Genomic DNA, 26,379 nt, shown 5'->3' with positions numbered 1-26,379 from the left:
GCAGAATATAACTTTATTGTTTTAGCCCTACTTCTTTCCAAATGAAAGAGAGTGAAAACAACAGTCATTAAACTGCTTATCTGCTGCAAAAAGCCTTTCTAGGTAAATATATCAAAGTTAAAAAAGAACTGAACTTCCCTTACACATATACAATTAAATCAGTGCCATACAAATCAAATAATATTATTTTGCTTAGGGGAGGGGGGGGGTGGAGTGGTTTCATATTTCTCAAAATTCGTCCACTTACCGATTTTTGTTCCTTCCCGATATATCGATATAGTAGAGTCAAAATTTGTGCATAAAAAGTTTACATTTCCAATGAAACGCCAATCATTCGACAGTATATGTGGAACTTTCTAATAAAAAGTGACAATTTCAATAAAAAGCAGATAAAAGGGAATATTTTAAGATAGAAAGCCAAGTTTTCCAAATAAAACATTCAAATATTTTAACATAACGAAATGGAAATTTCAAGAGCAAAATTCGACACACAAAGGAAAATCCGATATTTTGAGATAAAATGGTGGCACGTTAAATGTAGAAATGTTGATATAAATGTTCAAAATTTTATGAAACAAGTCAAACTTTTGGTGTATCAGTTATTAAATGTCATAATTTAATAATTAAATATAATGTTTTTAGAAAAACAATTAGGAAATATTTGGAATAAGAAAGGTGAAAATTTGAGATTAAAAAAAAGTAATCACGAATAGGGGGGGGGGGGGGGGATGAGGGCAGAAGTTTCAGAAAAACATCTAAGTTTGAGAATATTGTCTAAAACTGCATGAGATAATATAATTGAAATTGGGAGATATATAGCCAAAATTTCAATGTAAAAACTAATCAAATCATACGATAGTTCATTTACAATAACAACCATTCATGACCAAAATGAGTAAAACCAAATAATGAAACATACAAATAATCAACATTTGAAGAAATGTTACGAAATTTTTAAGGAGAAAGTGCAAAAGATGTGTATAAAAGTCCGCGATATTTCGAAAAAGAAGTAGAATTTGTGAGATAGAAAGCTTGAAACTTCCCTAACCGTCTAGCCTGTTTTGCCTCACATGCATGTTTTTAATTGCTTCATTCGCCACATGCCCACTCCTCCCCCAATTCTAGAAGCAAATCGACGCCCATGGGTATATATACCCATGGGCGTCGATTAATGGTCAAAGGTCATTTTAGGTCAGCGGTGGTCAAAATATGGAAATCTTTAAAGTTCTAAATCTCACGAATCATAACTAAGTATACTTAGAAATGTATACATTCCTAATAAAGGAAATGTTGCTCCAGTGACGCATAATTTAAAATAATCAGTAAAAGAAACCTTGTTTTTCGTGTGGGATAAATGGCTTATTGTAGCTATAAGATGAATATCTTAAAAGCCCTGGCTTGATCTCAAGAATAATGATGGAGTAGGGGGGGGGGGGGGATCCATGCCCAGCTTCCCGCCATGACGGCGTAACATGTTCTGCACCGGAGTATTAAAAATAACATCAGTTTACACATGTTCTATTTTAGAAAATTTTTCTAGTGCCTGAAGGAAGTCCCCATGAAATTGTTTACTTTTAATATTGAAATCCATCATCCATTCACGCTGCCCGCATGTGTTACAACTGCCTACCCAGTCCGGCCCGTACAGATCCATGTCCATATGTAACGGACGACCTGGTCTCCATGCATTCTTTTCTAAGTAATCCAACAACTTACATGCCATCTTGTCATCACAGTATGGGAAAACGCGATGAGAATGGTACACCTCAGCATATCCATGCTTTCTCCATTCGTGATACTGTTGGTAGAGAGAATCATCGTTAGCTACTCTGACCACATATCCTGCTAAATCTTGAACCGATCCGAAGTCATCTGCGTAAATGAATGAGTTAGGCGGGGCAACTTTCTCATACTCTGCTCTTGAGGCACCGACGACAATTGGCACAGCTTCGTAATCCGCAAGGGCCGTCCAAAATTTTTCAGATATGTAGAACGAGCAACAGATGTTTTCAAATGCTAGGTAAAACTTATATTTCTTGAGAACATTATTTCCGGTTGTGTTTCGCGGTAATCGTTTGTCCCCACAATCTCCGAACATGTCAGTCGGGAGATGCTTCGCTAATTCATGAGCGAAACTCGTTCTGTTCCAGTAGTCATAATGGCAATGACTGCTAGCCCATGCTCCGACGGCGTCAATTTGAGGTTTAGGAGAAATTTCCCTCTTCAAAATGTTAAGGTTTTCTCTTTGTTGCTCCGTCCAAGGAATATACGCACCGAAAGGTGCGTAAACTTCGAACTTGGGGTGGTAACCAAATGACATATTAAAATGAAGACCTCTTGCAATGATTTGGCCATTTTGATTTCTATGAGGGAAAGGAGGAGATGTAATGGCACTTTCAGCAGTGCTGAACATCCATATCTGTTGAGGATTCCTTACCTCCTGGAGATTCCTCCAGGTTGATGGTGCCGCACCCGAGATAACGCAAACGACATCAGCTATCCTTGCTGACTCGAAATCCATATAAGATCTATGGAACTTGATAGTTCTTTTTGTTCCAGGACATTGAACAGTTCGATTGAACAGTTCCTTCATTTCCCAATCTTCCTCCAGACTGACCAATTCAACGAGTATGTTGTCTTTAATATAGTTTCCTCCGATATGTTTCTCTACGATCTCTTCCTTTTTATGGACACTGCCATCCTCGTTGATCACCGCAGTTGACTTTACGGATGGAACCAATATAGGCCCACTGTTTGGAATATCTCGATTGTCATGATGAACACCAGAAGTACGGTTGCTCCGTAGAGGAAAATATAACGCTACTAAATTGATCGTTATTAATGAGAGCCATAGTATTGCTAACAGAATTTCTCTATAACGACGCATCGTGAAAATAAGATAATGTTCTAATCAATTTTAAGTTGACTGATTGATGGCATTGAATGACTGAAGGAAACTCGACATATTATTTCTAACGTTCCTGCTTTTCAACCAACGCTGCTATGCGATTTCTAACTTTTCTTGTTGCTGTAAAATTTTTAAATTTATTCCAGCACTTCGCTTTTCATTGGTTGAATTTCTGTGACCATGAATACTTTGTTCTACAATTGGCCATTACAACGAGGGAGGCGTGGCTTGTATTTCGATGAATATCCAACAAAAGTTTAGTTATCTGATTTGTTTCACAAAAGGTCTATTCATCTTTATTGAAAGACTTTATTTGTAGTAGTGTAGTTAGCGTATTTTACTTAATTTGTTCATGGTGAATCTGCACTTTATGAGTGTACAAGCGTAGCTTTTTCAGATTTTCCATGCTTTTTTTCTTTCTTTGACATTGGTATTATACATTATTGTGAATGTAATTGTAAAAAAGAAAATGGTTACGATAACGATGGATTTATTCTGTGAATCTTTGTTGTCAACCAATCTATTTCTTGTATATAATGCATGACCTTTATTTACTTCATAATTCAGAGGGCAGTATTTACTTTTAGATTGATGTAAACTAATCAAAACATTACATCCCTCCCCTTTTAGTTAACATGGAACAATCCTCTTAGAGTGATAATATCGATACTTCATGTCTTGTGAAATAAGGAATGGGAAAGAATAACTTTTTTTTATGGTAAAACATGAAAATAATGCAGGCGATAATAAAAGAAAAGATGATGCTCAAAATGTATCTGACTTCACTTATTTCAAAAACATACAATACTTTAATGTGGCTGTGTGTTTAGAAAGTTCACAGTTTATATTTCCGATATTAATCTCCTTGGCGGTTTCGTACTTCGCTGAGAACGTCTTAACTCGTCGTTTTCAGCACTTACCCCCTCTGTAATCTCCTCCGGTGGTTGCTCAGGTTCGCTAGGTTCACCTTCGAAGCGTTTGAAGAATGAAGAATTCCGTTTGATTACTGAACCATTTCCCCCCTTCGCGGTTACGCAATTTCCCTTGCGTTTCGTTACTGTCATCGGGTTAGGATCATAGGGGGGTAGACAACATGTTCCGCTTTTTCTGTTTCGCAAGGACTGTATCACCGATAGCTATGTTGGACTCGCGTGCGTGCAGAGATTTGTCGGCATTCGCTTTCATTTTCCGCTTCATTTGAGCATCACGTTCGCGAAGACCGGCGAAGTCGCGTAGCTCGCGTTTTGCGTCTGGGAGCATGATGGACATTTTTCTCCCATACAGGAGTTCGAACGGGGATACATTCGTAGTGCTGTGTGGTGTAGCTCTGTATTGGCGGAGAAACTTACAAAGTTCTTGCTTCCAGTTTTTCTTTTGCTGTACAGATGCTCGAATAGACTTGACAAGCGTGCGGATGAAACGCTCGGCTTCACCATTGGCACGGGGCCACAGCGGGGTGCACTTCCTATGAGTGAAACCAAGATAGTTTGCAAACTTGGCAAAGTCCTCCGAGTTCATAGGTGGCCCATTGTCGGTACGTACCACCTTTGGAATTCCGTGTCGCGAAAATATTTTGTCTAATTCCGGGATCACAGTTTTCGCTTGTAGTGATGGTATTATTATAGCTTCTGGATAACGGCTGTAATCATCGATAACTACCATTACGTATTCTCCTCCCGCGAATGGATGGTGCTGGGGAGTTCTGTCATTCGCAAGGGCTCTGGTGGGGTTGGAGATGGGGTCACGATTTGGCACGTTAGACAGCCTTTTACTTTGTGTTCAACGGATCTATCGATACCAGGGAACCAAAGTTTTTCTTGTAGGAGTTGCTTTGTTTTGACGATTCCCTGGTGCGACGCGTGTGCTAAGTCAATGGCTTGTTCGCGAAGTGATTTTGGCAAGACTATCCGCGTGTCTCTAAGGACAACACCGTCAACTACAGAGAACTCATTTTTCATGTGTCTGAAATCACTAACATTTTCGTCACTTCAATCACCTGATTCGAGAGCACTGCCGAGTGCTTGGATTTCGCTGTCTTGCTTAGATTCGCTTTGAACAACCTCAAATTTAATTGCTTTCGGTACAGCGTTACTGCAAACGTAGTTCACGTAATCCTCTATCATGGCGTTGTGACTTTCAGGATGTGAGTGGTACCGTGACAGATAGTCAGCTGGATTATCTCTGCCCGGTATGTGCTTGATTTCGAAGTCATACTGCTGAAGTTTCCACAGCCACAGTTCTATTCTTGCGTTACTCTTAGCGCCATGGTTGTTGAAAATGGGAAGTAAAGGTTTGTGGTCAGTGTGTACCTCGAAAATGGCTGCCATACAGGTAAACTCTGAACCGTTCTACTCCGAACTTGATCGCGAGTGCTTCTCGTTCTATCTGCGCGTAGCGAGACTCTGCTGCAGACATTGCGCGACTGGCGTAAGCGACAACCTTGTTTTCTTGACACAGCATAGCTGAAATACCACACGGGCTTGCGTCAACGATCACCACAGATGGGTTGGAGCTGTCGATCTGTTACGGTTGTTTCATTTGTCAAAGTACGTTTCAACTGTTCGAATGCCTGATTGCACTCATCGGACCATTCGAACTTGACTTCCTTCTTGGTTAGCTCGCGTAGGGGAGAGGTGATCGACGCGTAGTTGGGTATGAACCTTGATACGTATTGCGTTAACCCGAGGAACGAGCGCACTGCGCTTGCGTCTATTGGGACTTCCGTGGTTTTTATGTCGTTAATTTTTGCTGGCTCACGGCTGATTCCTTGAGCAGAAAATATGTGTCCTAAATAAACTACCTCTGGCTGCGCGATTTTGCATTTGTCGCGATTCAGGCATGCCCCACACTCGGCCAAGCGCTGAAATTCACTGTTCAGGTTTTTATTGTGTTCCTGCTTTGATTGTCCATACACGATGATATCGTCCGAAATGTTTATTACTCCGGGTAATCCTGTTAGCATGTGACTGACCGCTTTCTGAAATTTCTCACTCGCTGCGTTAACACCGAGCATTAGGCGCTTGTACCTGTACAAACCTTGGTGTGTTGTGAATGTTGTGATGTACCTACTTTCGTCGTCGAGCTCAAACTGGTGATATCACGCGCTTAGGTCCAACGTACTGAACACGGTGGCACCGTTCAAAGCACTTATCAGTTCATCAACGGTAGGCATAGGGAATCTCTCGCGCTCAATGGCTTTGTTTGCTTCTCTCATATCCACACAAATGCGCACACCACCATTTTTCTTTGGTGGTGTCACAATCGGCGATACCAAGGGTGTTGGACCCTGCACCCGCTCAATGTCATCCTCATCTAGAAGACGTTGGATTTCCTCATCCACATCCTTTCGGACGTGAAAAGGAATTGTTCGTAGCTTCTGAGTTTTTGGTTCCACGTTTGTGTTTATATGCAGCTTAATCGTCTCTGTGTTTATTTTCCCAATTCCGTTGAATAATTCAGGGTATCGAGAAAACATGTCTGATTCAATGCTGTTCGCAATGTACAGTAGTCCTAAATCTATGCTTGTTTGATAACACAGAAGATTTCCACCAAACCCATCTACAGCACAGAAACGTGTTTCGACTGTCTTCCCTTTCTCTGTTGTCACGTTCTCTCGAATTTCTCTAAGAGTTGGGAGTGGTGTATGCGAGTTATACGCAAAGAGACTAGACGCACATGGCTTGAGGCAATCGTCCGGTGCCCCGGATTCGTTTGTCAGTTTTTGAAAAGCGAGCTTATCTAGGACATTGACACTTGCTTGTGAGTCAATCCCCATGCTTATTCTAGCTCCTGCAATCTCCACTTGGCAAGACGGTAGAGATTCAAGTTTTGGGGCATTTGCCGCAAAAACGTAGTCACTTGCCTCTTCACTGATCTGCTTAACTCTGTTATCACTTGGCTTACTCCTACAGTATTTTGCATAGTGGTTTGCTTTACCACATTTGTAGCAGTCCTTGCCCTTCGCCGGACACTCACCGGTGTGGGGATAGACTCCTCCACAGTTACGACACTTAGTATTAGGCCTACCACCCCTAGTCTGCTGATTTCTGTTGGGCCTAGGCTTATTTGAAAACTTACTATTTGGACTGTTTTTGTTGGCCCTGATGGCATGTGTTGTTTCGTCGTGTTTCTCTTTTTGAAGCTGAGCTGTATCGCTCATGACCTTTATTTACTTCATATAGCAGAGGGCAGTATTTACTTTTAGATTGATGTAAACTAATCAAAACATTACAGGCCTAGGTAAGATATAATAACACTGAGCTAGTTATAACTGTTCTTCAGAAGGCAAACATCACTAACATAAGCAGGAGTAACATAATAGCTTCGGCTGTCCCATTAGCACTAAAGCACTTCCAACTCAAAATTGAGGGAGAAGTTTTGCATGACATAATCTCCAAACCTCCTGTTAGAGAGAACAGGGACTCCCCGCTAGAACCCCTTGACCCTGGAGTCGATGGCTAACTCAAATATTAACAGTGTAAAGAATAAATTGGAATTGTTAAACTATTACATTAATATTTTGAATCCGAATATCATCCTCCTTAACGAAACCAAACTTAACCCCAACGTTGGTTTAATAATTTTAACATCTATAGGCATGATGTTACTAGTGCCTAAGGGGGGGGGGTGGGGTTCTTATTGGTGTTAGGAAGGACCTCCGCTCTACCCAACTAACTACGGCAACTCCCAGGTTGTCTTGGTCAAACTGTTTACCTCCCGTAACTCCCATGTGGATATAATTAGCTATTATAGCCCCCCAACCAATTACGTTAATAAAAACATTTTTAATGGGAGTTCTAAGACACTTATTAAATTTAGGAGTTTCCTCCATGGGAATAACTTTTTTATTAGTAACCAGTCCGATTTTAGGAAAGGCTTAGGTACCTTTTCAGCCCTCTACCGCATTACTGAGTATATCAAAGCGTATCAAACGCAATCATACCACCTCTGCAGATTTTCTGGATGCCGAGAAAGCGTTTGATCAAAAGTGGCACAGTGGCCTTAAATATAAATTATCAAAGTTAGGTCTTCTCGGTCCTAACAATATCGCTTGTCTTCTCAGGTCTTTTTTAACTGATAGGAAAATGGCTTTTTATTTATTTAAACAGTGCCTCTCCAAGGCCATCACCCTCCAGGCGGGGACCCCCAAGGGTCCGTACTTAGCCCCCTTCTGTATATCATTTCTGTAAATGACCTGCCTACTCTCTCCAACCCAAACATATTAAAATGTCTCAGTTTGCCGATGATATTGTCCCACTCCTCGTTGGAAGTCCTCTTTTCTGCGGGGGAACGTTCGAGTCTGTTGTCGGGGTTGCGGGAGGATGGCCTGGGCCGGCGCCGGCGTTTAGTGGATTTCCGCTTCGCCGGGATGGTCCGGGCCGCCTCCTCTTCTCCGTAGACGTTCCGTTCTCCACTCGTGTAGCGTGAAACTGCGGACTCCTCGAAGGGTCCGCCCTAGAAGAAAAAAATACAAAAAAGAAATACAAAAGAAGGGACAAAAAAAAGAAGAATAAATCAAGTGCCCCAGAAATTTAGCCACAGTCCTTTCTACCCTCTGCTTTACAAAACAAAACAAAAAACAGAGCCGTTCCATCACACACACACACACACACACACACAAAATTGTCGCAGGGATAACTTTTTTTGGTGTCACCCGACTTTTGCATCCTGACCTTCGTACACCTGGTATATATTATATTATAATAACATAATACCAAAGGTAAATATACATTTTTAAATTAATTGACGCATGAGCTTTGGTTGGGTTTCAGAGCCTTTAGTTCGCCATAATCCACTCCGCCATATTATATTATTAGTGGCAACAGCAACACTACAGTAACGCTAGACATGCCGTATACTAGAATAGTTCTAACAACCGTAGACTAACCATAAGCATTACATACAAGATAACTGCGAGTCATTGTGATCTCTCACAATACGCAGCTTACTAACCTAACGTTAGCCTAGCCTAGATTCAGTCACATCTGATCGGCTGCTATACTTGTTCTAAAACATTGGTCTAACTCCGAAATTCAGCATGACAAAGACATTTTGGTGACTACAAAAGAATTGTGATCTATTTTCAGGTGAAACCCGTCTGCAAATTGAACTGTAAATACTTTACCAACACGAGAAGTTCTTCAAACTTGCTGCGCTCAGTTGGGCGTTCACTTTAGTTGGTCGTTGACATGGCACTCTTAAATCAATTCACCTCCTCATAATATGGAACACCCCTAGTTAGCATAAATCCGTCATGAAATGTTTTTAACTTTATATGGGTCAAAATCGTTCACATTTTTAACATAAACGTGGAATGAAAAATTCCGTCAATTATATGCAGATCGTATAATGTTCTTTTTATTATCTGTAGAGACCTACTGTATGTTATAACAAAACCATTTTTACAAGTCTTTGCAACAGAAAAATATTTGCAACGCGGATAGTCACAGTATAGTAAGTAGCGCTATAAACGGTCCGGTTATCATGCATGTATATGAAGAGTAATGACGTCATAAATGCCTCAAGCTGTTCTAATTGGTGATTAAACGTCACGTGGTTCCTGTGCTGGTGAAAATCACGATCTGAGATGAGACAAAGAGTTCAATAAGTTAACCTTTAATCGTTTGAACAATTCAACAACCAGATCAGCGCCGTTTGTATCAGTACATCGTCTATCCTTCCATTTGTGTTGCAATCGGCCATGAATTAATATTACAGGGAATAGTGTTCAATTTTTTCGAAAAAGTTTTGAGGTATCTTTGTGGGGTTTGCACTCTCCAATCCTTCAAATCAAAGTTACAATTGTTCCACTACTCCTCGAAGTTTGTACCCTTCCCCTCCCCCTCCCCTCATTCCTCTTCCGCCGCTCCCTTGATTATGACGCATGGCTGTACGTTACAAATTTAACACGGGTACTAAGCACGATTGTGATAGCATGACTTGAGTAATAATGGAGAAAATTGTAGAGGACAATTGTAGATAAAGAATTACCATCATGATTCAACAAATTTTAAGAACGCTAGAATGAACTTGGACTTTCTACACTTTATCATGGAATGCACGCAAGCAGCTTTCAAATAACCTATTTAACCTTTGCAAACAAAATGGTGGAGTCTAATTCATATATCGTTTTTACTAACAATAAGGAAGAATTTAACGTACTTCTCAGAATAACTGCATGTTTCCAATCCGTATTATCCTTTCTGCAATGACGATTTATCCGTTAAACCTAACTTTGGCAAGATAAATTTGATATAAGAATTGGACATTTGGATGGAAATAATAAATGTGGCCTTTCATATTCAAATAATAAAGATTGTATTCACACATATTTGATTGTAATTTTTTCTGCATATTATAACGTATAAGAAAGTAACTAATTTATGTAAACTGGACAGCCTTCCGTTCTTAGAAGAGTTTGTATCATATACAAATACGTCTGACACAAAATTCAAGTACATTTGGAAAGCAAAACCCAACTTTTACTGTTTGTGGTAGCATTACTTGTGATCCCATCGGGCGCCAGATTGAACCCCGGGTTAAATTATATCACCCGATTCCCTCAATGAGCACTGAGGTCTTCGTGTTATCTTTAGGATAATCTTAGGCACAATTTCAAAAGAAAATGAAGTATTTGAGTGAAAGTTATGTTTTATAAAGCTATTCCGGTTTTCTCAAGATATTCAGCCTTAAAATATGCATCAGTCTCTGGATATGCTCCTTTAAGGCCAAAATTGCCACGTGATGACTTTGGCAGGCATAAATATTTCCCGTTTTATAAATTCTAATACAGAAACTAAACACACGAAGAACACATTAAACGTGCAGTACGCTATATTTCCAGATCGGACATTTTCCTTTTCTTTTCTTTTTCATCGCTACAATTCGAATTCTTGATATCTCGAATTCAATTTTGGAAATCTCGAATTCAATTTGGATATCTCGAATTCTTGATATATCGAACTCAGTTTTGGATATCTCGATTCAGTCAATTCGAAATATCTCAATAATGTTCCCATTTTTTATATCTGTAATATATCTCTTGATATCTTAAATAAAATTCGAGATAACGTAAATGCAATTTCTGATACCTCTAATTAAATTGGAGATATCTGAAATAATTAGAGATATCTTTACTTTAATTCGAGATATCTGAAAATAAATGCAGATATATCGAATTAAATTGAAGATATCTATAATTATTGAATAAATGTTAACATGGCGTTCCATAAGGCCGGTCTATAGTAGCCGAAATTCGTTAAAAATAGCCGGACTAGTTGTTTAGATAAACTACAGTATATAGGGAGCGAAATAATCCGCTGTAGGCCTACTACTGAAAAGCCTAACTTCGGATTACATTTTGCGGTACTTTAAATAACGCTTTATTGGATGTGAAGTAGTATTCTAAATATGGGATAAATAGTCATCATGTATTCTCATATTGGTAAGATACACTAGGAAAACTGAAGAGTGTAGAACTTTGGGTCTGGTGGCATAATTGTCCTCTGGACCAGTCCTGAGTTTCGACACATCTGGCTTTATTACTTAATCTCTGCGCACCGACAAGATGTACACATCTTCATTCTCTGGTTAAAGTCGTATCTCTAGAGATGTACGAACGCATTCCGATTCACACAAGAGTTTATGAGTCATATAGTCAATAGACAGTAATTTATTTTAATAACATAATCAGCAGCAGTTACTTTTACGACGCTTAAGGGGACCACAAATGTGGAAGAAATCCGAGAGGGCTCCTGGATTACAACTCATACGTCGGGTTGCTTCCAAGTTAACATTTTAAGTCAAACTTGGAATCTTATCAATTAAGAATGTCATTTCAGATGGAAAAACCGTAGATTACACTTGGATGAAAACCCACCTTCCTATGACCCGGCTGTGTGTTGAACCCAGAACCTCCCGATCTGGGGCGGCGATTTATTTCAAATATTGGGGGGGGGGGGGGGGTGGGAACATTTGCTTGGGTGCAGGCGCGTAGTATCTTTCATCCCCAAAATTATTCGCGCTTATATAGATATATATATATATATATACATATATATATATATATATATATATATATATATATATATATATATAGTAGAAAAGAAAAGGACAACATGTATTGCCCGTATATCCAACATTATATTTAGAACTACACGCTTCACAAATTTTCGGACACCCTTGTCCTTCGTCAGGTGCAAATAGAGTGATTGAGGTCATGTTATAGTGACTGCTCAAAGTACTTGAACCCGGAAAGAAAAGCCATATCCCTATTGAGACCATGACAGTTTGAACTGTCATTGTTTCTTTTATCATGATCAGACAAATTATCCAGGATTATGGCAAACTTAAGACAGTCGATATTGTGTTGTGGAAGATCAAAATGTTCAGCCACTGGAAAACTGTTTTTGTTGAGTCTGAGTGTGCTTTTGTGATCATTAAGTCGTAAACGAAAAGGAGTGGAGGTTTGGGCAATTATTGTATATCAGGATGTATGTATATGTGGTTACTGGTTGCTATAGCCCTATTTTCCTTTTTTATCGGCAAACTAAATTTCATTACGGATGTAGTCCGTCTAGCTAATTCATATCGAAAAAAAAGTAAAACTACTTTCGGTCTGTGACGTTTTTTGGTGATATTTAGTAACAAATTGTGACACGGTTAGACAGGTGCATAGCGAGGAATTTCACAACTGAGGGGCGAAGCTTGTAGGCAAAATATCTGAGGCGTAGCGCCACCATAGTTGACGCGAAGCGTAAAAGAAAATATTGGCCGAAAATGCCTACCAGATGGCTGGCACTTCCCAAGCATTGTTAGTTGCATCTAAGCATTTTCTGTTTTGAAATTACTAGCGATATCATAAAAAAAAAGTATGCTTGAGGGGAGGACGGTCGCAAGAGGCGTAGGAGGCGGGGGGCTGCAGCCCAAAAATGTTTGTGAAAATTCGGGCAATATGCTGAGAATTTTTCGGGCAGAAGGAGAATAATTTGTCATGTGTTTTTCAACGATTAAACTTATATTATTATTATTGTAACGAATTCCCCGATAATTCTAACCAATAGGGATGGGTAATAACACGGACAATGATTGCATGTTATTGGCATGTGATGTAATAACCGATTAATGCCTATATGATATGCACTTTAACATGTTGAACGCGCGCGGAGCGCGCAAACAATTTTTGGTGATATTTTTCGGGCAAGTCGTTACAGCCCCCCAAATCAAATTAGGCTCCTACGGCTGTGGCGCCGCCGCCATAAATGCTTTGGATGAATAATCTCACGCATTATTTTCTATTTATAGCCACAAAAAAAAACTATGCCACCAAATATTGGAGGGATATTAGATACTATTTCCCCCACCTAAAATATGGGGGGGGACATATCCCCCGTCCCCCGCCCCCCACCACATGATCGCCGCCCATGCTCCCGATTGCTAAGCACCATTGCTTCAAATGCCACCGCCTTTATCCACTCGGCATCAGCACCGGCATAAATAGACCATTTTCAATGGATTTCCTGGAATCATATTACTGCTTTTCAATTTGTTTCTCTCCAAACAAGTTTAAATTAACACCGCTGTTAGCTGATCCTATACAATATATATCGTTGCTAATTTTTTAAAGTTTGGAATAATAACCAGTTATATATGTTTCGATCTCCATTTAAAGTTAGCAAATAAAACGAATGCAGAAAACAAACAAAATCGCCTGCATCGTGAAGTGGATCAAATGCATTGTAACCTTCTATATTATGTCGCTATTGAATTCTCGATCTCCATTTAATGTTATCAAATACAATGAACAAAAGTCAAAAGAGATTGGACTACACATTTCCTTTTGTGTTACCGTAAAATGGTTACAATGCATTGTATTATCATATAATGTGGCTATAGAGACTTCAGAATTATAATACACAATTATATTGTAAGCAGAATATAACTTTATTGTTTTAGCCCTACTTCTTTCCAAATGAAAGAGAGAGAGAGAGTGAAAACAACAGTCATTAAACTGCTTATCTGCTGCAAAAAGCCTGTCTAGGTAAATATATCAAAGTTAAAAAAGAACTGAACTTCCCTTACACATATACAATTAAATCAGTGCCATACAAATCAAATAATATTATTTTGCTTAGGGGAGGGGGGGGGTTGGAGTGGTTTCATATTTCTCAAAATTCGTCCACTTATCGATTTTTGTTCCTTCCCGATATATCGATATAGAGTCAAAATTTGTGCATAAAAGTTTACATTTCCAATTAAACGCCAATCATTCGACAGTTTATGTGGAACTTTCTAATAAAAAGTGACAATTTCAATAAAAAGCAGATAAAAGTGAATATTTTAAGATAAAAAGCCAAGTTTTCCAAATAAAACATTCAAATATTTTAACATAACGAAATGGAAATTTCAAGAGCAAAATTCGACATACAAAGGAAAATCCGATATTTTGAGATAAAATGGTGGCACGTTAAATGTAGAAATGTTGATATAAATGTTCAAAATTTTATGAAACAAGTCAAACTTTTGGTGTATCAGTTATTAAATGTCATAATTTAATAATTAAATATGATGTTTTTAGAAAAACAATTAGGAAATGTTTGGAATAAGAAAGGTGAACTTTTGAGATTAAAAAAAAAATAATCACGAAAAGGGTGGGGGGGGGGGGGATGAGGGCACAAGTTTCAGAAAAACATCTTAGTTTGAGAATATTGTCTAAAACTGCATGAGATAATAAAATTGAAGTTGGGAGATATATAGCCAAAATTTCAATGTAAAAACTAATCAAATCATACGATAGTTCATTTACAATAACAACCATTCATGACCAAAATGAGTAAAAACAAATAATGAAACATACAAATAATCAACATTTGAAGAAATGTTACGAAATTTTTAAGGAGAAAGAGCAAAAGATGTGTATAAAAGTCCGCGATATTTCGAAAAAGAAGTAGAATTTGTGAGATAGAAAGCTTGAAACTTCCCTAACCGTCTAGCCTGTTTTGCCTCACATGCATGTTTTTAATTGCTTCATTCGCCACATGCCCACTCCTCCCCCAATTCTAGAAGCAAATCGACGCCCATGGGTATATATACCCATGGGCGTCGATTTATGGTCAAAAGTCATTTTAGGTCAGCGGTGGTCAAAATATGAAAATCTTTAAAGTTCTAAATCTCACGAATCATAACTAAGTATACTTAGAAATGTATACATTCCTAATAGAGGAAATGCTGCTCCAGTGACGCATAACTTAAAATAATCAGTAAAAGAAACCTTGTTTTTCGTGTGGGATAAATGGCTTATTGTAGCTATAAGATGAATATCTTGAAAGCCCTGGCTTGATCTCAAGAAAAATGATGGGGTAGGGGGGGGGGATCCATGCCCGGCTTCCCGCCGTGACGGCGTAACATGTTCTGCACCGGAGTATTAAAAATAACATCAGTTTAGACATGTTCAATTTTAAATTTTTCTAGTGCCTGAAGGAAGTCCCCATGAAATTGTTTACTTTTAATATTGAAATCCATCATCCATTCACGCTGACCGCATGTGTTACAACTGCCTACCCAGTCCGGCCCGTACAGATCCATGTCCATATGTAACGGTCGACCTGGTCTCCATGCATTCTTTTCTAAGTAATCCAACAACTTACATGCCATCTTGTCATCACAGTATGGGAAAACGCGATGAGAATGGTACACCTCAGCATATCCATGCTTTCTCCATTCGTGATACTGTTGGTAGAGAGAATCATCGTTAGCTACTCTGACCACATATCGTGCTAAATCTTGAACCGATCCGAAGTCATCTGCGTAAATGAATGAGTTAGGCGGGGCAACTTTCTCATACTCTGCTCTTGAGGCACCGACGACAATTGGCACAGCTTCGTAATCCGCAAGGGCCGTCCAAAATTTTTCAGATATGTAGAATGAGCAACAGATGTTTTCAAATGCTAGGTAAAACTTATATTTCTTGAGAACATTATTTCCGGTTGTGTTTCGCGGTAATCGTTTGTCCCCACAATCTCCGAACATGTGAGTCGGGAGATGCTTCGCTAATTCATGAGCGAAACTCGTTCTGTTCCAGTAGTCATAATGGCAATGACTGCTAGCCCATGCTCCGACGGCGTCAATTTGAGGTTTAGGAGAAATTTCCCTCTTCAAAATGTTAAGGTTTTCTCTTTGTTGCTCCGTTCAAGGAATATACGCACCGAAAGGTGCGTAAACTTCGAACTTGGGGTGGTAACCAAATGACATATTAAAATGAAGACCTCTTGCAATGATTTGGCCATTTTGATTTCTATGGGGGAAAGGAGGAGATGTAATGGCACTTTCAGCAGTGGTGAACATCCATATCTGTTGAGGATTCCTTACCTCCTGGAGATTCCTCCAGGTTGATAGTGCCGCACCCGAAATAACGCAAACGACATCAGCTATCCTTGCTGACTCGAAATCCATATAAGATCTATGGAACTTGATAGTTCTTTTTTTTCCAGGACATTGAACAGTTCGATTGAACAGTTCCTTCATTTCCCAATCTTCCGTCAGACTGACCAATTCAACGAGTATGTTGTCTTTAATATAGTCTCCTCCGATATGTTTCTCTACGATCTGTTCCTTTTTATGGACACTGCTATCCTCGTTGATCACCGCAGTTGACTTTACGGATGGAACCAATATAGGCCCACTGTTTGGAATATTTCGATTGTCATGATGAACACCAGAAGGACGGTTGCTCCGTAGAGGAAAATATAACGCTACTGAATTGATCGTTATTAATGAGACACATAGCATTGCTAACAGAATTGCTCTATGACGATGCATGGTGAAAATAAGATAATGTGTGTCAGGGCTGAGTGAAATTATTTTCTCCTGTTAGCACACTGTGCATGTCGCACGGTATATGGTCGTTGAGGATAAGTACTTATTATGAGTGGTCAGTGAGGCGGTCAGCAACCCCCGGCTTAAAGGGACTAGTCTATACATGGACACAAAAGTCATCATGGCACAGTGAATTCCGTTGATATCTGCTTGTAGACCCCAAAGTGATTGTTTCGGCAAAGGCATCAGGATTATCTGATCGAGTCATGCAAGTGCACTGGCTAGCGAAGAATGGGTAACAAGGCGACAGCAAGAGAGAAAAAAGGGAAAACATTTGGCCGATAGCATGGAGAGGGAGAGAGATGAAAGAAACATGCCGGAAGTCGGTAAGATCCATATTAAGAGGTTATAAAACTCTTTTACGCAGTGGCGGAGCTAGGGTATTGGTCGGGGGGGGGGGCGGGCGAGAATGGTCTGTGGGGGCGCTTTCGACACTAAGCGGAGCACCACCACAGGTTGGCGCGGAGCTTACAGAAATTTGTTGAGTAAAGATACTCCCTAGATCGCCGGAAATGACCCTTTCCGCGGGCCTTGCTAATTTGCAGATAAACGAAGAATAAATAGGCGTCATCGCCATTTTGTCAGAAAATTACACCACCAAAATGTGACAAATCTCAATAGGTATTTGAGAGCGCAATAAAAGAGTCTATAATCGCGAATAAGTGAAAAGTGGTAAAAAGCTGAAAAGGGCGCCAGCAGTCCATTTGAGTCCGTCAGGGGGGGGGGGGGCATCCGCCCCTCTGACTGTATGGACACTCCGCCACTGCTTTTACGGTTTATCACTGATATTTACAACCCAATTACGTTATCGACGTTCACCAATAAGAGCATGCATAGTTCTCTTCAGTGTACATCCAGGGGCGTATCCAGGGGGGGGGGGCGCAACAGGCGCGCGCTCCCCCTATTGGCCGTCACCAAAAAAAAAAAAAGTTTAGCAAAAAAAAAAAAAAAAATTGATGACGACCTTTATGTGAGATGTTGGTGATCGCTCACCCCCCCCCCCCCCTCCCGTATGCTTTATTTTTTGTTTGCCAAAAAAAGGTTCTGGCGAAGTTCGGCGGCATAATAGTTTTAGAAACATAGATGGTAATTGTGTTTGTATTATCACTATAAACACTAAGTGACATGCCAGCCATACTAAATTGTGCATTTTGTGTCCATATTTACTGGAAATGTTGCTTATTATTAAGGTCGAAAAATGGATCACATATGGCCATGGGCGGCGATCCTGGGTGGAGGGGGGATATATCCCCCCATGAAAATGGGTGGAGGGGATGTAGTGCACCATATCCCCCCCCCCACCAAATGCCAGGGATAAGAATATTTTCATGCCTACATTTATGCATCTTCGTTAATGTACGGCTCTTTTTTAGCTTCATTTCTCGCCTACCATAAACGCAGTGCGATCTTTTCCAATAAAGCGTCTTTATAAAGCAAAAATAGTTGACTGTAGGCTTCATTGGCCCTATAACAACAAAATGTATTATTGCGCCCACGGTATTGATATAGTACATATATGCACCCTCATAGTATTCATATAGGCCCTATAGTAGGCCTACACACGTACATGTTCCCTCGAACAGCTGAGAATCTCATGTAACCAGGGTAATGCTTAATACACGTTTCACCTGGATGCCCTAGCAATCGGTACCTAGGAATGTTACTATGTGTAATTGTGTATTGCATGTGTATAGGCCTATAATAGCCTGCATGAGGCCATTTTCTTCATCGAATAATATAAAAGAGCTCTCGAACATTCTAACGTTGCGCCTGAAACAAGATTGACAGGGGCAATTTTCCCAAAATAACACCCGAATTAAAAAAAAAAGTATTTTGGATCCTGATTATGAGATATTTCGGACATGACATCCCTATTTTAAAGTTGGGTATATGCCGCTTGGAAACATCGGGAAGTGCCGTTTCCGGCCATCTAGAGGGTTTGTTAATCCCAAAATTTTCTTGTACGCTTCGCGCCATAGGGTGGCGCTACGCTTAGATAGTCAACAAGGTCATTCCCCCCCCCCCCCCCACTCGGAAGTACGGATCGCCGCCCATACATATGACACCATTTTGCATTTCAGCCCTTCTTCGAAAGCAAAAATTGTACACCCTCCCCTTAGACCCGTGGTTTTCAACCTTGGGCTCGCGGGCCCATTTGGGCCCGCGAAGCCGATTTTGTGGGCTCGCGAGCATTGCCCCAGTAATGATTAAAAATTGTGGCATTTTTGGGGGCTGGTGGCGAAGGCACATGATGATGTTTCTTAGGAAGCCTCTTCGATGAAACCTTGTACAACGGGTAAACTTTACTCAACCCTATAACCCTATAAGACTATAGTATAAGAGAATTCGGTGACTCCCACCAACCACTGCACACTACGTATTACGTATTTACCAAGGTTATGATGTGTGGAAGCCTTGCTCAATCGAACCCAGCTCTTCCCAGCGCACGCAGCAAGTATTGCGCGATTTCTATAGAGAATAATTTAGTACTAACATGCCTTTATACGACTAGCCATTGATCGATCAATCTTCTAATTATCGGTTAATAATAGGTCAAAGATCCGAAGAAAAAAAGTGGATCATATTTGTCTACACTTGTAAAAATTGCGATAATTCGAAGGAAAGGGCTGTAGTAGAATCCTTCTATTTTCAATACGATTAACGGTTAATTGTATTGAAAATAGAAGGATTCTACTACAGCCCTTTCCTTCGAATTATCGCAATTTTTACAAGTGTAGACAAATATGATCCACTTTTTTCTTCGGATCTTTGACCTATTCTGCCTCGAATATGAGCAATAATTGGAATAACTTATACAGCGTGATATCTATACAGTCCGACACTTCTACAGTTCTCCCGTTCTATTGTCAATACACAAAGTATTATTACGTTCTCTTTATTTCTTAATTTGTTTTCAATAAATAGAAATTACCTCACCGATTCGAAATATATCTCCTTTAATACTACTGGGCCTCATATGCACACGTCAAACGGTTTTGCTGCTTTTTTATTGCATTGTTCATCTCCATTTTTCTGCATTATTCTGATAGTGATAACGGTCATCCATTTCTTATGAAACCAGTGTACCATTGAGGGTTGCAAGAAATCTTTGAGATAGGCTCTAATTGGGCAGTACCTGTCATCTGATCACGGAGGAACATACATAGCTCTGATTGAGTCCCCGGGTCACTTGTGTCAAGAATACACTAATAAACGCTGTGAAATTGATTTTATGAAGTTGATAACTTTGCAGGGTAGGGTATGGGCTCGCGAGGACGGCTCGGAAGACGAATTGGGCTCGTGATCGAAAAAAGGTTGAAAACCAAGGCCTTAGACCCATCCCCTAGGACGGCGATCATTCATGCCTGACGCCCCCCCCCCTATTGGAAAATCCTGGATACGCCCCTGTACATCAATCTTCTTCTTCTTCTTTCTTTCCCCCTCATCCAATCTTTATTTTGATCACCCTTTAAAATTGCTATAATCAATCTTCCTTTTAATATTCATTTTGCGATTGATGCATTCGTTTATTTGGTTGAGTTAATTGTTTAAGCTGAATATCAAGAACATGAGGTTCAGTGTCATCCAGGTCAGTATCCTCCAATCACGCTGTTCACTAAGTCGATTTATTGCGTGGCTATGTATAGACAGCAGCAAGCTTTGGCATCGATATATAGGCCTATACATTCATCCGTCCTTGAAAATATAAGAAAATTGTGTTGTACAGATAGACATACGATTACTGCAATATCTGTCATATTGCAATGTTAAATCATAGTCGGAAAATTGGATTTAGCCTTTCACTGTTTATCTCAAGAGGTGATGATAATTGTTATTTAGACCTGAGAAATATATTCAGAAAAGGTGAGCTGAGTTAATCTGGATATTCAAAATTACGATCTGTGAACAGAATGCTTCGATACACCTCGTTGTCGGTCTGTACTAAGTCTGTTAAAATCTAAATTCCGTAAATTACTGATAGGTGAAATTTGAACGTAATATTACTGTTGCACGACGCTTGTGAAATGTATCAGTTCTTTTAGGTTAAAAATAACGGGAAACGTTATTTAGCATGAGCATTTATTGTTCGTTAACGTTCATAGCACGTTCTGTAAAATAACAAAAAGTTATGAACGTAAAAGTATCGTAATACCGTAAATGAACATTCGTTATTCGTTGTAGAATAACAGTTGAAATCACTTTTAATTGCATAACGTTAGTTAAGAGTTTACTGTATTCAATGGTAAGTATAATGACTTAATTTAAAAACCCATTTTATTAAACCTTTGTTTTAATTTATACTTGATTACCGTTTTGCACCATTTACCACACATCGGGACACTGTAAATTTGCATATTCATGATTGTAAAGGTGTGTGTAACCAAATATTTGTTGCATGGTTATATTCTCGTTATGTGATTTAGGTGCAATATTGCATTATTGTGTGTGTCAGTAATATTTCCATGGTGTGACACGGTATGGAACGTTCAACTCCCCAAGTGAAGAAACAAAAACAAGAACAAACCAAACTTATACACATAGTTTCAGAAATTAGAAGTGCCTTTGTTATTTATCAAAAGTTCCATTTGCTTTTGTTATTTAAAAAGTGACTTTTTAATTGTTGAGTAATTGTAAATATAGCAAATATAAAGCGCCGTTTTGGTGAAAAGTTACAAAAGAAAATGAAAATTTTGTAGGGCCGTTTTGAGGTGATTCTGCGGCTTCAAATCAAACTTACGGGTCTCATTGCCCTTCCGAGTTTGTCAATTTCCCTCATCCTCTTCCACTCCGCCTCTGCTCAATGATTCGTCATTTACACGTTTTTGCACAAAAAGAACGAAAAAAAAACAAGTGAACATTTCATTACTTTGACTACATCTGTCACCTATGATATGATAACCCGACTAACTACACCTGCGGATGTGGCAAGCGTTGTGTGAATGAACAGGAGCATCCTAGCATTGTAGTTTATTAGCTTCCAAACGCCATCCAATTATGGTCTGTCACTTTGTGACTGTGTGTCTCGTCTCGGCTCACCTTACAGTTCTACCATCAAGCCAAAGTCTTTTCGAATTGTTTACTTCGTTGGGTCGAAATCGTCGGCGTGCCACTTTCTACATAACCAGGTCAGGATATATGAGTTTTCATTCTGGCTACTTATGATCTTCCGTAAAATCATTAGGAATTTTCCCTAAAGTTTCATTGATATCGTCGGTTTCTGATGCACCTGCCTTTGAAGTTTCGTGGAACTAGTAACAGTTAAATGATGGTTCCATTCATTGTGCGTGTATCTTCCTTGTCAACAATTGGTTCAAGAATTGTCAACAATTGTTAACAATTGGTTCAAGATGATCCATTACCACTTCAATATTCATGGTTTCTTGTATTTTGAGTAAGGGATGGAGGTTAAGGGATTCCTAAGGTAAGGTGACCAGACGCCAGTGATGATTCCCAGGGATAGTTCCCGGATTTCATTTGCCATCCCCAGATAAAAAGTGTCCCCATATGTTTAGGTCAGCTACCGTCCCAGGAATACCCCAGACTTTTTGTTTTTGGTACACAAAAGAGAGCTACCCTAGGTTCAGTCTCTAATAATTTAATAGGGAATAGCCTAGACTAATCCAATGGTTGTTACCTCATAGACATCTTCATTACTCTAGACTAATGCATAGGCCTACATAAAATAATGTACGAAAGATTTGTTTTTAAAATAATGGAAATGATATCAGCATGGAAGAAGGCCCTATAAAGTCCCATATGCACATGGTCAAATGGTCAAAACTGAATGGCTTGTAACTTACAGTACACATCAAAATGAATTTGCTATCCAAACCAGTCACATCTCATCTTTGATTGCATCTTGGATATATTTTACCCATCCCTGCCCCAGACCCATCCCCTACTTTAAGCGGCAAAACATTGTTCTTAATTCAAATACAGCTTTCAAACAGTATGTGATGAATTTTGTTCTTCTTGCTATGACATCCACTATTGTTGTCTTTGCTTTTACACTACAGGTGGAAATGCCAACTCCCATGGCTATTGCCTTCTTAACTACAGCTGCGAGAATACCAATGGTCAAGTCTCTTGGAAACCCATGAGGAAAATGTCTGTCTAATATCACCAGGCAAAAACATTTCCTGGACATGTTTCCTATGTTTGACCAGTACAGCTCAAATGTAATCCTCTACAGGTACTGACATATATGAAACCATAAAGCTGTTATTTAACATATCTTCTGTACTGTAGTCTGATAATGGTTGATAAGCAGAGACATCTGTAAGAAACACGAATCATGTTTTTTGTTTGATTTCTTGCTCAAAGCTAAAGGAATCATGGCCGTCATGATGCAGTGTGTATCTGTATGTGTGTAAGTGATGCTTTTGGCTTATAAACATGATCACTCAATATTCTAAGGTTAGATGGACTTCAAACTTTGTACGTAGATGCACCATATGGAGGTCTCAGATGCTATTGTTACTAAGTTGGAAGGAATTCAAACTTGGCATGTTTATGCAACATACTGACTTCTCAGCTCCTATTGTTTGTTTACTCACGAAGTTCATCTTTCATTAACTTCATACGTAGTCTGTAGATCCAGCTTGGTGAGTGCGAGAACCCTATTGAAATTGGTGGAGGTCAAAGGTCATTTGGGGTCAACTTTGTTCAAAGCCTGTAAAATCTTGTAAAACATGATAACTCAAAAAGTACATAATTTGTGGAACTTCATACTTAGTATGTAGAACCAGCTTAGTGAGTACAAGAACCCTACCGAAACAAAACAGGTATAATTTCCCTACTCTTTCAACTTTTTAACATTTTATATTTTTATAACAAATCAAGTTATGAAGATGGGATTAATATATAATGTTTCCACTTTCCCCTTTTTCTCATTCCATTCTAATCTCTTCTGGATGATACAGTAGATCCAAATCGACAACTACCATCAGTGATAAACACAGGAGAAAACTGCAGTCACAGTTGCCTGACTTGGAGGAAGATGACCTCGTAGAGAGTTTTGTTAGAGGATCCGGTCCTGGAGGACAAGCTACGAATAAAACCAACAATTGCGTGGTAATTAAACATCTTCCGACAGGCATTGTAGTCAAAGTAAGTCTGTCAGTTCAATACATCCCTCTATATATAGAAAATCTAGTCAATAGTATGTCACTTTTGAACATAATATGCCAATAGTTTTCTGCTTTTTTTTTGCCTTCTGGATAAGAGGGAAGCAAATTATGGGCTTATAAACCCGGGTCAAATCCTGTTCTAGCCTTACATTTCATTGCACTTTTCCATCAGTTGTTTTTTTTACAATTTACCAGTCATTTTTTTTGAGTTATTCATTCACTTATATGTATTTTAGTACCTTCTGTAATTTTTTCCCTTTTTGAACATATACACAGTGTTTGAACTTTGTTTGGGCTTGCCGCCTTGATACAGTGTATATTGCCATGCAGTGTGTTGAATACTGGTGGGATAGTTGTATCCCCAGTGGAGGTGTACTAATTTACAAATTTATCTGGTGTATCGTCCCTGACTGTAGCAAGAGAGACAAGAAGGTAGTTTACAGCAAGGATTAAGCTATTGTTTAGTATGTTGGTGTTGTTGTATGTAGAATTGAGACAATCTCCATATAAAGAACACATTAATCCCTAATCTATTTTTTCTGTACTGGGCTACTGAACAGGGAGCACCGTTAGACCTTTTAAAAAACTCTTGTGGTGAACAGTTTTACAAATTATATCCACATTTTCAGAATCCACTTAGATAAATCAAAGATATTGCATTAAGTTTGAAATATTATTAAAGGGCCTCAGTTTTACTCCCAAAGTTAAGCATGCTAAAAGAGTACTACAAGTTTTCAAAAGTGTTTCTTCATGGAGGTTCTGACTCTCCTTATTATTCACAGATATTTTATGAGTGTATTTTAAAGGTCTCAATAGGGGGGGGGAGGGGGAGGGGCAGCTTTGAGGATGACAGTGAAAAGCTTGGTTGAAGTTGGAGCATGATTGACCATTAGATATGTGACTTTCTAGGATACTTGGTAAACTGGTGACCTTTGAAACATTCTTGCATTTCTTGCGTAGTGTTCTACGGGCAGAACTGATAAAATAGCAAAATCTGAAATGACAAACCCTTTAACAGCATTGATTATACCTACTTCAGCCCCCTCTTACCTGCTCCTAGCCAATTTAATAGGAACCCTCAATCCACCATCTCAAAATGGACTGAATGATAATGAGACTATTGTATGCAGGAAAGCCGTCTGCAGTTGCACTTCCCCTCCCATGTGAACCCCCTCCCATTCTCTCTTCCTTCATCGCCCTTTTTCAAGAGACAGGAAATGACATGGTGGGAGGGTTAAGGTGGATATGTGCTGATGAGTTCCTCAGACTGAACGTAATATCATGGAAACACTTGAGCATAATTTTTGGAATCCTCTAAAAATTTGGTACTAAACCAATCAGTTTTCTTTACTGGAAAAAAAGTTATGCATAATTATGACAATCTGTGTTGGTAAGTAAATCGTCTTCAACTTCGTTTCTCCTCTTACATTTCAATGAAAGTGTTTCAGTGTTTGGTCATGGTTTCTTCAGTGCTCTGTTGTGTTCAGTATCTATTTCAACTCTATAATTGCTTCATTCAAAAACTGGAAAGATTTCTTTAGCTCTGTTTCTCCTCTTACATTGGCTATTCGTTTAATTAGAGCAAAATCATTTATTAGCCATTTTTTTAGCCACTTCGTATTTCATACATACTTCTTTTTTATCCCCCTTCAATTTTCCCAACAGTGTCATCAAACTCGCTCTCAGTCCGAGAACCAAAAGATCGCCCGAGTTCTTCTGAAGGAGAAGCTAGACCTTTATCACAATGGAGAAAACAGCATCTTTGAGCTACTGAAGAAAGATGAAATGAAGAAGAAGATGGAGAAGAAGAGAAAAACAAAAATAAAACTTGAGAAACTGAAATCCTTGAAGGCAACTTTAAAGGAAGATGAATCATCGGAAGAACCACCATGAGGAAAAATAATTAAATCTAGGAGAATTATTCTAGGCAAATTTGAGGAACAAGTCAGTCAAGCAACGTTTCCAGATAAAGAAAACGGTGTCATAATAGCACATTTTCTTTGGTGGTTGTGGAGGAAAGAGGTAGTGGCAGGGGAGGGGAGATGAGTGGTTTAATTTTTTTCTTTTCAGGTTTACCTGGGTGCCAGATCAATCACAATACTTGCCAGCTGGATAAATAAGGTAGCGTGCAGTTACAAACAAGGTCCATTGCATGTAATGTATTTAGACCTATCCAACATACACCATGTAAGAGTTAATGAAAAGTACAAATTATTCTAGTAAACTTCTTTTTTTTTGGTTCACAACTTGGTTCTGAGTCTCAGTTGCATTATCAAATATAGTTTTTTTTTACAAGATAATGACAGTTATTGATTTAACTTTAATACCAGGTGGGACTGCAATAAATGAAGTCACTTAAAGCATGTTGATATCTATTCTTTCATTGTTCTATCTTCTCAGTGTTTGCCAAGATATTTTCCCCAAATTTAAATTTATGTGCAGTGTTGGAGATTAAATCATCCATAAGTT

General features: G+C 39.1%; 4 protein-coding genes across 7 annotated transcripts; 1 reads left to right on the top strand and 3 right to left on the bottom strand.

Annotated features, from left to right (window-relative positions):
* Positions 1-1,507: 1,507 nt before the first annotated feature.
* Positions 1,508-2,887, bottom strand: LOC139981360 (alpha-(1,3)-fucosyltransferase fut-1-like). The gene has a single exon (XM_071993698.1). The coding sequence runs from the start codon at positions 2,885-2,887 to the stop codon at positions 1,508-1,510; it is 1,380 nt and encodes a 459-aa protein (XP_071849799.1).
* Positions 1,529-11,823, bottom strand: LOC139980803 (uncharacterized). Its single transcript, XM_071992746.1, has 2 exons — positions 9,033-11,823; positions 1,529-8,362 (listed from the first exon to the last, which is right to left on the bottom strand). Exon 2 carries the CDS (start codon positions 7,065-7,067, stop codon positions 6,006-6,008), a length of 1,062 nt encoding a protein of 353 aa, XP_071848847.1. The 5' UTR covers positions 7,068-8,362; positions 9,033-11,823; the 3' UTR covers positions 1,529-6,005.
* On the bottom strand, positions 5,394-5,921 carry LOC139981359 (uncharacterized). The gene has a single exon (XM_071993697.1). The coding sequence runs from the start codon at positions 5,919-5,921 to the stop codon at positions 5,394-5,396; it is 528 nt and encodes a 175-aa protein (XP_071849798.1).
* A 5,150-nt stretch (positions 11,824-16,973) lies between the features above and the next one.
* LOC139980815 (mitochondrial translation release factor in rescue-like) lies at positions 16,974-26,273 on the top strand. 4 transcript variants are annotated; one of them, XM_071992760.1, is made up of 4 exons: positions 16,974-17,106; positions 22,798-22,973; positions 23,704-23,890; positions 25,576-26,273. In XM_071992760.1, exons 2-4 carry the CDS (start codon positions 22,927-22,929, stop codon positions 25,801-25,803), a joined length of 462 nt encoding a protein of 153 aa, XP_071848861.1. In that variant the 5' UTR covers positions 16,974-17,106; positions 22,798-22,926; the 3' UTR covers positions 25,804-26,273. The 4 variants fall into 4 exon arrangements, with proteins under 4 accessions (XP_071848861.1, XP_071848863.1, XP_071848860.1 ...); XM_071992762.1 differs by lacking the exon at positions 16,974-17,106 and adding an exon at positions 21,749-21,906 and having other exon boundaries at positions 23,707-23,890; XM_071992759.1 differs by lacking the exon at positions 16,974-17,106 and adding an exon at positions 21,749-21,906.
* The last annotated feature ends 106 nt before the right edge of the window (positions 26,274-26,379 follow it).

This window comes from Apostichopus japonicus, chromosome 15 (assembly GCF_037975245.1).
Source record: "Apostichopus japonicus isolate 1M-3 chromosome 15, ASM3797524v1, whole genome shotgun sequence".
NCBI classification, from domain to species: domain Eukaryota; kingdom Metazoa; phylum Echinodermata; class Holothuroidea; order Aspidochirotida; family Stichopodidae; genus Apostichopus; species Apostichopus japonicus.
The sequence above is the reverse complement of the archived record's forward strand: the minus strand, read 5'-3'. Positions and strand labels throughout refer to the sequence as shown.